Below are 17,403 nucleotides of genomic sequence, written 5' to 3'. Positions count from 1 at the left end.
AGTTAATGTTTTAAACCGGAAAGGTAATTAAACTATATCTCTTATTATTATGACTTTAATTTGTGACAATTTCATTTTAAGTTTCTTACCATATTTTTAAAACAAGTAATACATTGTAACTTCTTTATCAACTATAGCAAGAAGAAAAGACTTTAATTAATATTTCGTTGTATAACTCAGATATCAAAAGCACCATATCTTAAGTTCTTAACACTCCAAATGAAACTCAGATTTTTTTCAATACATTCTAATTCAAAAGATTAGTTCCTTACGTTTTATCTCCATTTATTTGTTACTTTATCATTTTAAAGTTTTTACATTTTTGTCACTTTATAAAATCAAGGTGTATTACTTATTTCACCTATTAAATAAAGTATGATGAGGGTCAGGATGAGCTGTTAGGAATAGTTGAATCAAAATATATTATTTTATATTTCTAATTAACATATTTATTAATTCTCTTAATCTATGTGTTATGCTAATTTAAAATGTAATGGGGATTAGATAAGAGAGCCTCCAAGGTAAGTAACGGTTTGAGCATGTTTTTCATGATACAACCATTTATATCATGTTCAGTTGTCTTATATAAATACAATATTAATACTGATTTTTTAAAATATTTTTTGGTTTGTTTAATGTGAATTAAGTTTGATGCTTAATATTGTTAGTATTATTAACATTGTAAATAATTGGATGTATTTTTTAAAATTCTCTTTATTAAAGGACTTATTTATGTTCTCTTTATATTCAATTAATGTGAGAATACTTTGTTAACAAAAACATTTAATATACATAACACTTATGACCAAAACTAAAATTTCAAAATAATTTTATAAAAAAAAAGGAGAAGCTAGTAAGTTGTTAACATCTCAAATCAAAACTTAAAGAAACTATTGAGCTAAAAAGTATTATCTGATTGTGAATAAAATGATCAAAGTATCATGGGATATTATTTTTTTATTATTTAACAGCACTTACTATCCAGTACTATAGTAGATCCTTAATCACCGTATTCGTTACACTTTAGTTACCCACAAACAAGTAAGTTATGAACAAGTCAACCATCTAGGAAGAAAAAATCATATATGAATAATTAAATAAAAATGGAAACCTCCCCAATACTAGAGGTGAGTATTGTGTCCAAAAACTAAATTATTTTTAATAAAATAATTTTACAAATTACTAAATCAGTTCTTTTCCTGGTATTGCAAAACTCTCATGATCGCAACTCATAAAAATGGCAGGCAACAAAAAAAGAACGTTACACAGTTTTTCCTTTCAGTTTGGTGCATAGTCAAATCGTAGACGAAATTAAATTTGAGAGGAAAAAACACAAACAGAAATGCAAGATAAGGCCCATAAGCAGGTTATGATTGAAGAATTTGCGTTTAAAATATACTCTAAATGTCAAAAAAGATTGTTAAATGTTGAAACAATGTGAAATGTTTTAATGTTTAGTATAACAAGTTAACCAAGTATAAAGGTTAGAAAGAAAAGAGTCAGAACTCAAATTATAATACGTGACATCAATTTTTTTTTAATAATTTAGATTTATATTTATTTTTTAATTAAAAAATTAAATATCATATTTCCATCCTATCCGGTACTTGATAGTATTCCAATTCAATCAATGAAGTAATTTAATACATTTTTATTGACTAATCAATCACACACATCATACTATGTAATTTCCAAATATTTTTATTTATTGTTACAATAAAATTACACAAAAGGTTCATCTATTTATTATAAGTACACTAATCGCTCATGTAGTTTAACATAATGTCATTGCAATAACTACGGGGCTAAGTATAATATTTTAAATCAGAAAAATAATGAGAATAATTAAAATAAATATCGGAGTTCATGTAGTTTACTCTTATTATTATGACTTTAATTTGTGACATTTTCATATTAAATTTCTCACCATCTTTTTAGAACTTATTTATCAACTGTTGCAAGAAGAAAAGGGTTTAATTAATATTTCATTGGAAAATTTAGATATCAAAAGCACCTTATATTAACACCCCACTGAAAACCACAATTTTCTTTGAAGTTAAATTCAAAAGATCAGTTCAGTACCTTTTGTTTCCATTTATTTGTTACTTTATCATTTTAAAGTTTTTACATTTTTGTCACTATAAAATCAAGGTGTCTTAATTATCTCCCCTCTTTTTTATTTTTAGAGAAAACTCTTTAAAACTACTCAAAACTTTATGTCTTTTGTAAATAGGCATCATAAATTATTTTTTTCTTCTTAATTATCCTTTTATCTTTAACTATTGGTGAAATTGATTATCACATAAAGATAATCAAGCAATCACATTATAATTTTGAATTTAGATAGGCATAAAGGTAATAGTTGTTCTAGTCCTATATCTATATTTATACTATTAATAAAGGGAAAACACAAAATAACCACCCATCATGGTGTAATTTGTGTTTTCCTATTTTGCCCTCAATATCTTTTTATTTCTACCAAAAAACCATATAATATTATTTTCTTATTTTATCCTTATTATCTTCTTATTTTAAAAGTGTATTTGAAAAATTGAATATTAGACTAATTGCATAAATTCAACCGTAAATTTAGTGTAAAAAATTATATTTGAATTTATAAAATACAAACTATACATTACAAACGATAGGAAAAACCATATAATATGTAATTTGTGTTTTCCTATTTTGCCCTCAATATCTTTTTATTTCTACCAAAAAACCATATAATATTATTTTCTTATTTTATCCTTATTATCTTCTTATTTTAAAAGTGTATTTGAAAAATTAAATATTAGACCAATTGCATAAATTCAACCGTAAATTTAGCGCAAAAAATTATATTTAAATTTATAAAATACAAACTATACATTACAAACGATAGGAAAGCGTGTTGACAGGCACGGCAGTGCATGTCAAGACGCCAGTAAAAATAATTTTCCTGAAGATAGAAAAATTAAAGTGACAGTTCTTGCATTCCAAATTTCAAAAATAGAGGAACAAAAATAACACCTGATCAAGAATCACAAGAATTATCCCAATTTTCATTCCAGTGCCATAAAAAATGTTAATAATTTCCTTATAAAGGATGCTAAACTCATCAGAATAATACTAATATTAAGAATACGATACAATATGCTAAAAATTCTGCAACAGACAGAAAAATCATTAGCTTTATACACATGTTCTTACAGATGGATTAATAGAATATGAAGAGATTGTATGTCATTAATGATAAATACAATACAAATTGCTAGCATTTACCTTCATCAACCGATATGTCAAAAGATTTGTGTGTTTAGTCGGCAATTTTCTTGTTATTTATGACTAATTTAATAATATATTAATATTTACCAACTGATAAAGTTTAGAGGGTAATTAAAAAAAAATAGTTCATGATATTTACTTACAAAATATGTAAAATTTATGCAAGTTTTATGCATTTTCCCCTTATTTTTATTGCTTTAAATAAAGTATGATAAGAGTAAGGATAAGCTGTTAGCAATAGTTTGGTCAAAATATATTATTTTATATTTCTAATTAACGTATTAAATAAGAGAGCCTGTAAACTATAAAGTAAGTACCTGTTTGAGCATATTTTTCGTAATACATCCATTTATATCATGTTATGTTGTCATATATAAATACAATATTAATACTGGTCTTTTTTATAATATATTTTTGGTTTTTTTAACGTGAATTGAGTTTGATGTCCGGTATTGTTACTATTATTAAAGGATTTAATATCTATAATTGTAAAGATTTATACACTGTCATTATATTATTCATTGTTCATTTATATTTGTTTGAAAAATTAATATTGATTAAACATGAATGATAAATAATACAAGAAGATTAAATATCTCCTTACACATGAGATAAGTTATCTTATTAAATCAATATTTGTCTTATTTATCATTTTTCAAGATATCTTCACTTTAAAATATATTATAAAAAATAAATAATACATATAAGTGGAACAATGTGAGAATATAATTTATTTTCATAAGTCATAACTCTACGTAAAACTCATATACTATCTATATATAAATTTGTAAATAATTGGATGCATTCCTTTAAAGTTTCTCTTTATTGAAAGACTTATTTATTTTATCTTTATATTTAATTCATTAATGTAAGAGGAGAAAAAATATGTATGCAAACCATTTACTTTTAAGTAACATAAATGAATGATTGGTGATGTACTATATATTAATTTTTATATTAATAGTGTATATATTACACTGAGGTAAGAAAACTTTGGTAACAAAATTATTTAATGAGTGAGACTCTTCTTGGAGAAGATAATTAGGTTTTTAGTGTATTTCTAAGTATAAAAATATAATGTCGTAAGTTAAAAGGATAAAAATGTCATTATCTTTTAATTTTTTTATATATTTTTACCTTACTATCCACTTCAATAATAGAGAGGACACACATTTAATATACATAACACTTGTGACCAAGACTGAAATTTCAAAATAATTTTACAAAAAAGGAGAAGCTAATAAGTTGTTAACATCTCAAATCATACCTTACTAGAAACGATTGAGCTAACCAATTATTATCCATCAGACAATTCATTTTCAAACATGGACAACCCACGGATTCACTCATGGAAAACATACATCAATTTATATAATTAGTTGCATGAAATAGTTGTTGTATTCATTTAAGCACCACATATGCAATGACCCATGCAATCTTATATTACTAACATGATATTAATCTAGTAATATAAAATTACGCTATATTATTAGAAAGATTTAAATGTTAATATTTTCATTCTCGTCAGCGACATTTGTTGAAAAAATAGTTATACAACCAAAAATAAATTAATTCCTTGTTTATAGGAGGAGAAATATCATTCATAGGAGAAAAACAAGAGTTAGATAAGGAGTGCACATTATCATACGTCATTTAAAGTGGAGAACAAGATTATTGGTGAATGCTTCCAAGAGCAAGCTCACATGGTTTGGTCAAATACAATTATATTGTAATTGGTTGATGTTAACATTTCCAATTGTGATTTGTGATAGTGGGCTACTAAATTCAAATTCTGATGTTTGGTAAACTCAATATATATATTTATATTTTACTTTTTCTATGTGAATTAGATGAGGTTAATTTAATCAAATTTTATTAAATTTTTACTTCATTTATTAATATCTTAAATTGTTTGTATAACATTAAACATTTTGGAAGAATGGAGTATACAATTTCAGAAATTATTAAATGGTGTAATAATTTAATAGTGGTTAACTAAAATAAATTTATTTAATTCACATTTGAACTTCAATTAAAATAAAATGAAAAAATATGAAATGAAAAGATGAACAATATAGTTATTATATGGAATTTCTAAAACAAGAAATATTTAGAATAACATGAAAAAGTCAAAAGAGGATTAGTCAAGTCTCCTTATGCACTTTTTCCATTCAGCCGCCATAGCTGAAGTTGTGACTAGCATTTTTTTCTTTTCTGAAAATATATCACTATCATTAACTACAATACAATAATTGATATTAATGGAAAAGCAAGATGAAATAAAGGATCATATGTTTAGAACTTGAAGGCCTAGAAAACAACTGGGCCACCTATGATTCTGAAAGACATCTTTTATTCCAAAGAAAAAATGTATCCCTCTATGTATCAATGTATGTGATTGATCCGAAAAATATTTCATTATTAAATTTTTAACTTCAATATATTTCATTATTAAATTTTTTTCAATCTGGGACAAGTTCAAGTTCAAAAGTTGACCCGATCTCACGCTCACCTGTAGCAAGCATCTATAACTAGATGGTAGGCTTTCTGATTAAACCTTTGACAATCATGCCAATATGGCAACAGCATAAATAGTCATCACATGCAATGAACAACTATGGACACGTAAACGAGTACAATAGCATGAATGAAAAGTTTGGAATCAATGGTATAGCTCGTAAAACGTAATGCTAGATAATGGGGAGACTGTCAATGATCAAGGTTACTATCTAAATGACTCATTAACCCAAAAAATAAAACGCATTATTTAGAACACATGAGTTGGTTTTGGTCTTTATTTCTTTAGCTGGTGGAAAATTCATCTTCCCCCAAAACGAGCAAAAAGTCAATCTCATGGCGGGAAAAAGTAGAGTACCAGAAAAAAAGGATAATATACAAACCAATATATTAAGAACATGTCATCAGCATTTTATTAAGCACATCAAATTTAAGTTGAAATAATTGATAATTGAAATTCCACTCAAGTACCCATAGTAAGGGGCTGCAAACAAACAAAGGCACTTGCTGAAGCTATAGATCTAACGGATTTTCAGTAGTGAGAATTTATGTAATGACTGTTGGGGCAGATCGACCTGTGAATTCCTGCATCTTTGATAGTTTCAATGCAACCTCCACCTGCAATTAAATAAATTTCAGCCAGTCAGAGATTACAAGCTGTGTAATGAAATGTAATATTTGAATATAGAAACATCTTACAAGAGGACCAAGTGCATCTTGTGAAAGCCTCCCAATCTTTGATGGATCCTTTTCATATTGCTCAATGTATAGTCGAATAGTTGCACCTTCTGATCCAGTTCCAGAAAGGCGGAAAATCTTGGGTGGGATTTCGGTGGTGAGAAATCAAAATAGTTAGCAGGCCTCCAAACAATGAGAAGAACTTGAATGTAAAAATGAGATATATCAAGCCAGAAAAGTAAAAACTCAGAAAACTTTAACTTCTTGGAAAAGGGAATAGATGAATTGAAATTAGTAATTAAATCCAAGACATTTTTCAAAGCTGCCTTTCATGATTTATTCTGAGAGTCCACCTCAGCTTGCTCCTTTTCCAATTAGACTAGTAATAAATTTCCCAAGCAGTAAACTTACCAATCGTGATCCATCCTCAAACAAATATCGGATGCCCTGATGTGACGAGATGGAACCATCCACGGAATCTTTGTATTCAAATTCATCAGCATGGACGACATTTGAAACGTCTGACCTTACTTCCTTAATAAGCCTAAAAAGAGAGTGAATGAAATTCATTAGGTTTACCCTTCAGATCACAAAATCGACCATTCAATAAATAATCTCTGGACATATACCCATGAAGTATACAGGTAACTGTTGCAGACTCATCATTCGAAGACCATCACATTATTAATTTTAGACTTAATTCTTAAAATTCAACAATTGTACTTTCACACTGGACCCCAATTAGGAACAGAATTGTTGAATGCAGCTGATAAGGCCAGAAAGGCTCACAGCTCAGCTGACTTAAAGCAGAACGGCACACATGATGAGGGATGACGAATACCTAGGTTCTTTCTTTGGATAACATTTAGAGTTTTATGCTTTGCTTCAGCTAAACAATTCCTAGATAAGTCTGCCTATAATGTTTTCACGGTTTTTGTTCTTCAGGGAAAGTGCTAGTTATGTCTAAATTCTTATGTTGATGGGTTTGTGTTTCGCTTTTTATGTTTTGGGTTTGTTATTTCTAAGGCTCTTATTCATATGGGTTATGGGTTATACCTTTTATTAATGAGAAATTATTGTCTTAGAAAAAACTACAAGCTCTAGTACCGGACAACTCTCACTGGGAAAAAGCTATGTCATTAGGAAGTAGAAACCAGCTTTTGAATAGCTATGTCCCAACATGGTCAGACTGATTAATAAAAGCTTTTACAGAAACAGAAGAAAAATATATGTAAGCAGTCTCAAAAATTAAAATAATGTTGCCGTAGTAAATGTAACATACTGATTGACTTCTGAAAGTGAGGACTGCAGTTTGACCAAATATGCCATCAGTTCCTTTGCTGCACCTGCATCTACATTCTTTAAGGAACAAATGTGAACTGGTTAAGTGATGTTCAAAGCATATTATACCAAAGTAGGACAAACTTCAAAAGAATCATACTTCATAGTCATATCGAGTATAATAGTGGCGCCCATATGTAGACCAATGCTGACGAACTAAGTCTTCAACTGTTACAAGCTTGTCTTCAAGCTTATCTTTATTTTTATATGCAAGTATAGATAGCCAGGCCAAAACTGCCCAGATTCCATCTTTTTCACGAATATGGTCCGAACCTATCCACGAATGCAATAAATAATCACAAGATAAAGAAGGTTTCGCAACAGTTAAAAGTGGTTTTTTTTGGAAGGTAAAAACAGTTAAAAGTGGTGGTTTGCTCTTTTTAATGCAGTACAAAGTGCATACCAGTTCCAAAACTTTCTTCACCACAGACTGAACATAATCCAGCATCCATTAAATTACCGAAGAACTTCCAACCTGTGGGTACCTGGTGTTGAATAATAAAGTAAATAATTATATGGGAATAAAAGCACACTAGTGAGCATTTTCAAACTTCGGGATGTAGAGAAACAATATACCTCAAAGAATTTCAAGTTTAGGCTTTTGGCTACAACATCCAGGGCAGCAGAGGTTGGCATGCTCCTACAATACATTTTAAAGTGTAAAATCTGTATATTGGTGAAACTAGTGGTAAGAGATGAAGAGTAAATCATTACTATATCAAGTCCAACTAATAAATTTATTTACTTCTTTTGAGGCAACTAGCTAGATAATAACAAGGCAGTTGATTATTAACAAGCATACACAAGTAAAAAGCCTGCCATTACTGCATTGCACAGTACAAAATGTGCCTTTTTGCATGCAAACACAAGCACTGATGAGAGAAAAGGAGAGAGAAGCTTTAACGTATGGTGAAAACCTGGCGACTCCCTTTAAGCCAGCAGAAAAGTATGGTATAGCTTTAACAGCATTTGCAGCAATGATGGCCACAGAATCTGAAGGAGTGACAAAAAACCTAAACACAAAGCATACAGATAAATTATATACCAAAATTAGGCATGATTCAGATTTATCACAAATTAAGGGCTCCATTACCCTTTTCCAAGTATCATGTTGCGATCTGCATCACCATCAGCAGCAGCACCAAACTCTGGGGGCTCACCTTGAGATTCTGATTTGCCCAATCCCATGCGAGCAACCAACTCTTTCGCATATGTCAAATTGGGATCTGGATGTCCTCCTCCAAAATCTTCCTGTACCCAAGAAAGCCATCCAGATATCAAAATCAATTCATCACTATATAATTCACAGTAACTAGAGGCTGATTCTTGGCATTGATTAGCAAGAGAATAGTACCTTTGGAATACAGTTGATTAAAGAACTTTCTTGTGCCCCAAGCTCATCCACAAAAATACGCTTTGCATAAGCTCCACCAACTCCATGTAGTGCATCATAACTTCAGCAAGATTACAGATTTACAGAGACTCACCAAAATGTTTTGGGGTGAAAAAAAGAACAAAGAAGTATATTCTATATCAAAGTTTTAAACAACAGCATTCACAACATATACCAGAATGTAAATTTAGGAGATGAAAGCAGTTTCCTGAGAGATTCAAAATCAAAAATTGACCTGAAAAAGTGTAAAAAAGATTGAATCAGCAAAAGCACATTTTATGACAAAACCTTTGATTGGTTTAAGAAAATCGAGATTACAGATGTATGTTGGGAACCATCCACGGAATCTTTGTATTCAAATTCATCAGCATGGACGACATTTGAAACGTCTGACCTTACTTCCTTAATAAGCCTAAAAAGAGAGTGAATGAAATTCATTAGGTTTACCCTTCAGATCACAAAATCGACCATTCAATAAATAATCTCTGGACATATACCCATGAAGTATACAGGTAACTGTTGCAGACTCATCATTCGAAGACCATCACATTATTAATTTTAGACTTAATTCTTAAAATTCAACAATTGTACTTTCACACTGGACCCCAATTAGGAACAGAATTGTTGAATGCAGCTGATAAGGCCAGAAAGGCTCACAGCTCAGCTGACTTAAAGCAGAACGGCACACATGATGAGGGATGACGAATACCTAGGTTCTTTCTTTGGATAACATTTAGAGTTTTATGCTTTGCTTCAGCTAAACAATTCCTAGATAAGTCTGCCTATAATGTTTTCACGGTTTTTGTTCTTCAGGGAAAGTGCTAGTTATGTCTAAATTCTTATGTTGATGGGTTTGTGTTTCGCTTTTTATGTTTTGGGTTTGTTATTTCTAAGGCTCTTATTCATATGGGTTATGGGTTATACCTTTTATTAATGAGAAATTATTGTCTTAGAAAAAACTACAAGCTCTAGTACCGGACAACTCTCACTGGGAAAAAGCTATGTCATTAGGAAGTAGAAACCAGCTTTTGAATAGCTATGTCCCAACATGGTCAGACTGATTAATAAAAGCTTTTACAGAAACAGAAGAAAAATATATGTAAGCAGTCTCAAAAATTAAAATAATGTTGCCGTAGTAAATGTAACATACTGATTGACTTCTGAAAGTGAGGACTGCAGTTTGACCAAATATGCCATCAGTTCCTTTGCTGCACCTGCATCTACATTCTTTAAGGAACAAATGTGAACTGGTTAAGTGATGTTCAAAGCATATTATACCAAAGTAGGACAAACTTCAAAAGAATCATACTTCATAGTCATATCGAGTATAATAGTGGCGCCCATATGTAGACCAATGCTGACGAACTAAGTCTTCAACTGTTACAAGCTTGTCTTCAAGCTTATCTTTATTTTTATATGCAAGTATAGATAGCCAGGCCAAAACTGCCCAGATTCCATCTTTTTCACGAATATGGTCCGAACCTATCCACGAATGCAATAAATAATCACAAGATAAAGAAGGTTTCGCAACAGTTAAAAGTGGTTTTTTTTGGAAGGTAAAAACAGTTAAAAGTGGTGGTTTGCTCTTTTTAATGCAGTACAAAGTGCATACCAGTTCCAAAACTTTCTTCACCACAGACTGAACATAATCCAGCATCCATTAAATTACCGAAGAACTTCCAACCTGTGGGTACCTGGTGTTGAATAATAAAGTAAATAATTATATGGGAATAAAAGCACACTAGTGAGCATTTTCAAACTTCGGGATGTAGAGAAACAATATACCTCAAAGAATTTCAAGTTTAGGCTTTTGGCTACAACATCCAGGGCAGCAGAGGTTGGCATGCTCCTACAATACATTTTAAAGTGTAAAATCTGTATATTGGTGAAACTAGTGGTAAGAGATGAAGAGTAAATCATTACTATATCAAGTCCAACTAATAAATTTATTTACTTCTTTTGAGGCAACTAGCTAGATAATAACAAGGCAGTTGATTATTAACAAGCATACACAAGTAAAAAGCCTGCCATTACTGCATTGCACAGTACAAAATGTGCCTTTTTGCATGCAAACACAAGCACTGATGAGAGAAAAGGAGAGAGAAGCTTTAACGTATGGTGAAAACCTGGCGACTCCCTTTAAGCCAGCAGAAAAGTATGGTATAGCTTTAACAGCATTTGCAGCAATGATGGCCACAGAATCTGAAGGAGTGACAAAAAACCTAAACACAAAGCATACAGATAAATTATATACCAAAATTAGGCATGATTCAGATTTATCACAAATTAAGGGCTCCATTACCCTTTTCCAAGTATCATGTTGCGATCTGCATCACCATCAGCAGCAGCACCAAACTCTGGGGGCTCACCTTGAGATTCTGATTTGCCCAATCCCATGCGAGCAACCAACTCTTTCGCATATGTCAAATTGGGATCTGGATGTCCTCCTCCAAAATCTTCCTGTACCCAAGAAAGCCATCCAGATATCAAAATCAATTCATCACTATATAATTCACAGTAACTAGAGGCTGATTCTTGGCATTGATTAGCAAGAGAATAGTACCTTTGGAATACAGTTGATTAAAGAACTTTCTTGTGCCCCAAGCTCATCCACAAAAATACGCTTTGCATAAGCTCCACCAACTCCATGTAGTGCATCATAACTTCAGCAAGATTACAGATTTACAGAGACTCACCAAAATGTTTTGGGGTGAAAAAAAGAACAAAGAAGTATATTCTATATCAAAGTTTTAAACAACAGCATTCACAACATATACCAGAATGTAAATTTAGGAGATGAAAGCAGTTTCCTGAGAGATTCAAAATCAAAAATTGACCTGAAAAAGTGTAAAAAAGATTGAATCAGCAAAAGCACATTTTATGACAAAACCTTTGATTGGTTTAAGAAAATCGAGATTACAGATGTATGTTGAGCTGGCTCACAAATGACTACGATCAACTGGCTATTCAAAAATCGGAGAGCAACAAATAATAATCAAAACCGAATTTTGCACCATGACCAATTTTCAAACATTTTCTTCCTTTAAACATTCTCCAGTTTTGCAGGTCAGGTGGCATCATGACATAAATAAATTCATTTCCATAAAGCCCCTTTGTAAAAATGCAGAATACAACAAAATACTAATCCTGTAAAAAGTCTTACTTCATCAATTTTACATAATCCCTTGCTGAATCAAAAACCTCAACATCAAAGGGTCCTTCAGGGCCTGTGAAGTTTGTAACACCTGTTGTGGTAATATCCACCTGGGAAAAAAATTGATAAGTGGGAACAAGGTTAAGGTGGATGAAACATATTGCGGTCTTAATTAAAAAACAGTGGCGGTAAAGAAGAAAAAGGGAACATTTATAGATAGGTTGTGATAGTACATCTGGCAGATCTTCAGCAATAAAGTATTCCTTAATTGTCGTTGTGTATTCATATATCTTGTTAGTAATTCCTTCTGGCGCTGGTCCACCATTTTCCATGTTATATTTAATCCCAAAATCCTGCATCATGTAAACCAAATGACAATAACAATCATTCAGAGTTAATTTTATATGCAACAAGGTCTCACCATAATCATAAGACAATACAAGCAACTTACATTTGAATCAGCTGGTTGGAATCCATTTAATTAAAAACCAAGCCATACATTCATCTTCACAATATATTCACCTTTGCAAAATTTTCATCTTATTACCATATTTTATTTCTTACTGGCATCTAAGAAAGTGAAATTATCTAAGTTAACTGTCATCTATACAAAACCGAAAGGTGATTCACAACATTAGAAAACTCATTCACCTTTTTTGGGAGGCAGGGCTGCATGTTTTCAAAATTTTCTTGGTATCTAGTTTTCAAGATTGCAATCAGAAACAGTATAATATGAGGCCCACTATCTTTATAAACTAATTAAAGTTAACATCATAATTTAAGTTGCCAAGCTACATGCTAAATGTCATAGCATTCTCAGTTAACAAATGATGGCCCGGTGTATGAGACTCCCCTTAGTGTGGTTTGGGTAGGGTAAATGTATGCAACTTTACTCTGCAAGCGGAGAGACTATTTTCAGGATTTGAACCCGTGATCTCATGGTCAATAAGCAACAATCTTACTATTGTGCCAAACTCACCCTCAATTAAGATAGCAGAAATAGATTGGGGAGAGCCTTATACCAACATTAAATATTCCAACACCCTATATCATCATATTCACTAACCAAATTTAATTCCTCAAAAAGTTACTAAAAGTAAAAGTGGCAGTACTAGCCTCATTAGGGCCACCAGGATTGTGGCTTGCTGTCAGTATAAATCCACCAGTTGCCTTTGATCCCTGGTATATATAACATTTTTTATACATTAGTTTGCTATAGCTCATGAGAAGAAATTGTTAACTTGCAATTCCATCATAAAAAAACATGGACTGTCTTGAAACAAAACGCTTTCTGGACAAAGAGAGCAAGAATATAGAGATGCAAATTGTAAAAAACAATGACTTACATCAGGCCCAAGTCTTTCACGTATAACACCAGATACAGCAGGAGTTGAAAGCAAACCATTTTGACCAATCCAAACACGTCTTACTCCATTTGCTGCTGACATTTTAGTTATGATCTGCAGATTTTTAGAATAATTGGTGATGTACAACATGATATTGGCATTGTCAGGACAAGCATACGATACATGGCAAGAAACATATATCCCCTCTTATGAGAAAGCCATAAGCAAAGAGCGTGACCAGTGGCATACTGAGCTAGACTAATGGTTGTCAGGTTGAGCAAAACAAACAAGTACCATTTCAGGAATATGAAACTCTGGTGCTGATAAATAGTATTTTGGTTTCCATCTCCTAGTCGGATAAATAACTTCACTTATACTTTTTCATTTCATTGATTAAAAGAACTAGTCAATTACAAGACCCACAAAATTAATTATATCAAAAGGACCACAAGTGATGCAATCTGGTTAATGTAAATGCCTGCTCGGTTTGATGGTACTTGACAAATACTCTAGACTCCTAGAACTCTACATTTAAAATAATTACTATGGAGAAAGTACCTGAATAGCTTCCTTTGAATAATAACGACCATCACCAGATACAACTAGTGTTGCACCTACAAGTACAGAAAGAACCATCATGATGGTCCCCACTCACAGCATGAATGAAGTGCAAAAGGTAAACACATGAAACGAAAACAGTATCCAGTAAAACATATGAAGTCCCCCAGTTCATCTTCAAAATCAGGAAATGTCCAATGCCCTTCTTTTCTGTAACGAAGTGGAGCTTAACCACTATCAAGGTTTTAAATTGGTAACATCAACTACAACTGCAATTTATAATCATGATTACTATCACTAACAAGAAACAGTTTGGTTTACCACTTTAGCAAGAGACAAAAAGGCATATATTATTTTAACATTTTCTGCAGTGCAGTTAAGCTGATATGTATTACTAATTTGGTCGGTGGTAGTTAAGTGCTTCACATAAGTAAGGTGAGGCCACAACGTTGCACTTTAAAAGCACTTGACCAATTGAAGTAAATCTTATACATGAAAGAAATAAAAAATCTAATTATCATGAGTTAGTAAAAGAAAAATAAAATAAGACATGAAGTAGAACTAACTACCTCTAACTTTTTCAGCGGTTAAAGCATTGAATGATGCCTGAACAAAGTTTTCCAGGTAGTTAGGTTGGATGAATACTTTCACCTGAAAAGATCCAGCAAGTCCACTATTAGATAATAGCGACGAACATGCAAAAAAGGACATGCAACAATCAACGCGAAACAGATCTTGCAACAGTAAATCTGATTCAAACTGAAATGTAATTCCATATGACTAAACAATTTGGTTGATCGTAAATTGCTAAAACAAAATTGAATACGAATTTCAAAGCAAACACGAAAATACTTCACATCAAGCTTACTTCCGATCCAATCAATCACGATTTATAATTTCATATCAAATCATAAAGTCTAAACATGAGACAAATTCTAATTGAAACTACTTAACCGCAAACAGATCCGATTCATAATATCTCATTTCAGTTCTCAAGATACGATCTAGCATTGTTTTAAATCATACTCCGCAACCGTTCAAGTAATGCAGTTTTGGAATCTCCACAACAGAAATTACTGTAAACACAATTTCCAGCAATTGCAGCAAAAACAACTTAACAGCAACAACAATTTAAAACACTGCCATCTAGTAATTTAATTGTCAGAAAATTTAAAAACAGAGAGATATCTATTACGATCATATTGAAATGTGAATAGATTAAAGAAATTGAAGGAAATAACTAACCTTTTTGCGTAGACCAGAGGTACCAGGCTTCTGGCCATCGAAGGGAGTGGTATCTTTACGGGAAACGTTGAAGAGAACCATGGCAGTTACTTGATGAGAGAGAAAACCAAATCTAGAAAAGAAAGAGCGTATATGTAAGAGAAAGAAGCGAGAAAGGTGGCAATGACATTACTATGTATTTATAGGGGGAAAGGAGAGGAAATAACGAACTAGAGGACGAGTGTACCTTGTGAGTGTTGAGTTTGGTTAATGAAGTGGAAATGTTTTTTTATGAGGAAGGCTCCTCTCCATTAATGGAGAGGCAAGTGACACTCATTAACACACAAAATACAATATGTAATAACAATTTTATCTTTTTTTGTACCATAAAATTACCTTTTTGCCATTAAAAATGTGAGCAAAACAATCACTTGCCTCTCCATTAAATGGAGAGAATCCTTGTTCGTTTTTTATTGGTAATGGATTGGATTATGATTGTGAGATGAGGAATTTAATGAGCTGTTCTTATCATAAAGGAAAGTTATAAATTTTTAGCATTAATGATTTTAAATTTTAATTTCTTTTTTTCAAATAAATAAGGGAAATGTGTTTGATACTATTTTTTGGATTAAGGATAATTAATCCCTATTACAATTGCGACCTCCCTTCTTTTGGAATTTTTTTCATTCATTCTCATTTCTTTAACAAAATAAACTTTCTTCTCCTATGAGATAATTTATCTTCTTCAGTTAATAAAAGTAAGATATGCGTACTAGTTTGTTTAGTTTTAAAAATATTTTCTTAAAAAATTATTAAATAGGACATATGTTACAATTTTAACGATCGGAGGAAAAACTTACCTCCTTACACCTCGAAGATACTTTATTCTCTTTTTCAATCACACTTTCTAAAAAAGAATGTCACATTTATATATATATATATATATATATATATATAAACTCATATTTATATAGTTGCACTTTCTAGCTATAATTGAATTCACCTTATTTTTTATATAGTTGCATTCTAAATAAACAAAGGTAAGAAATATAAAATAATAAATGATATAACTTTATTTGCTTAGGCCGTAAGATATTAATCATATGTTGGGTTTAGACTCATAAAAATGTGTTTCAATTCTTACTCGTTTTCTTATTCATTAAGGCCTTCTGTAAGCATCCCTTAGAAAAAAATAATCTAAAGTTTTAAGCCGAACATTTGATTCAATATAAAAACTGAAATTAGGGGTGAGTATGGGTTGAGTTAGGACGGGTTAAAATTTGTCTTTAACCGGCCATAAATATTGGTTGAGTTACTTTTTGAACTCAGACCCAACTCTAGACACGAAGCTAACCCGATCCTAAATATCGATCGATTTAGCCTTTAAATTCGACTCAACCCTAGATCCGATTAAATATAATGCACACACATTTTAGATAAAGATTTCTCAATATTATTTAATATTATGAATTTGTAATTTGACATATATATGATGAAAAATTAGAGAATCAATGATATTTTCGACCAAAATATATCATTACCCTGTAGACATTTGAGTAGAAAACATAACATCATAAGTGAGTGACCATAGGACAAGACATATTGGGTCATGCTTGGTCCCTACCCGACCCTAAATATTAAATGTGTCTATTTTTGAACTCAAACTCGGCTCTAGACCCGACCAAACCCGACCCTATTCTAGCCTGATCATGATCGGACCGTACTTAGTGAGCTGTAGGGTCGGGTCCTACTCAACCCTAACCGAAATAATGTTTCAAACACTTTGCATTAATTTGATCACAATATAATTTTTTTATTCTTTTAAAGGCAAATGGTAAATATTTTATCCTCAGTGGAATAAAAATCTAATTGGGGTTGGAGACACATGTGACTGAACAAATAAGTTATACTCTACCTATCAATTATAG

The 17,403-nt window shown here is 31.4% G+C and overlaps 1 protein-coding gene across 1 annotated transcript; it reads right to left on the bottom strand.

The window, feature by feature from the left end:
- On the bottom strand, positions 6,004-15,676 carry LOC109331758 (phosphoglucomutase, cytoplasmic-like). Its single transcript, XM_019566456.1, has 18 exons — positions 15,497-15,676; positions 14,821-14,902; positions 14,252-14,307; positions 13,694-13,807; positions 13,464-13,526; positions 12,581-12,700; positions 12,357-12,457; positions 11,971-12,030; positions 11,757-11,856; positions 11,496-11,653; positions 11,320-11,415; positions 10,979-11,042; positions 10,806-10,887; positions 10,503-10,675; positions 10,344-10,420; positions 6,871-7,003; positions 6,481-6,597; positions 6,004-6,399 (listed from the first exon to the last, which is right to left on the bottom strand). Exons 1-18 carry the CDS (start codon positions 15,575-15,577, stop codon positions 6,328-6,330), a joined length of 1,749 nt encoding a protein of 582 aa, XP_019422001.1. The 5' UTR covers positions 15,578-15,676; the 3' UTR covers positions 6,004-6,327.

The sequence above is a fragment of the Lupinus angustifolius genome, chromosome LG17 (assembly GCF_001865875.1).
Source record: "Lupinus angustifolius cultivar Tanjil chromosome LG17, LupAngTanjil_v1.0, whole genome shotgun sequence".
In the NCBI taxonomy this organism is placed as follows: Eukaryota; Viridiplantae; Streptophyta; class Magnoliopsida; order Fabales; family Fabaceae; genus Lupinus; species Lupinus angustifolius.
The sequence above is the reverse complement of the archived record's forward strand: the minus strand, read 5'-3'. Positions and strand labels throughout refer to the sequence as shown.

Excerpts from the sequence above, each read along its gene's own strand:
- LOC109331758 (XM_019566456.1), bottom strand. The coding sequence starts at position 15,577 with ATGGTTCTCTTCAACGTTTCCCGTAAAGATACCACTCCCTTCGATGGC. Across the intron at positions 14,308-14,820 it reads AACCGCTGAAAAAGTTAGAG|GTGCAACACTAGTTGTATCT; the intron begins GTAGTTAGTTCT and ends CTGTACTTGTAG. Across the intron at positions 11,857-11,970 it reads TCTCCTAAATTTACATTCTG|TTATGATGCACTACATGGAG; the intron begins GTATATGTTGTG and ends ATCTTGCTGAAG.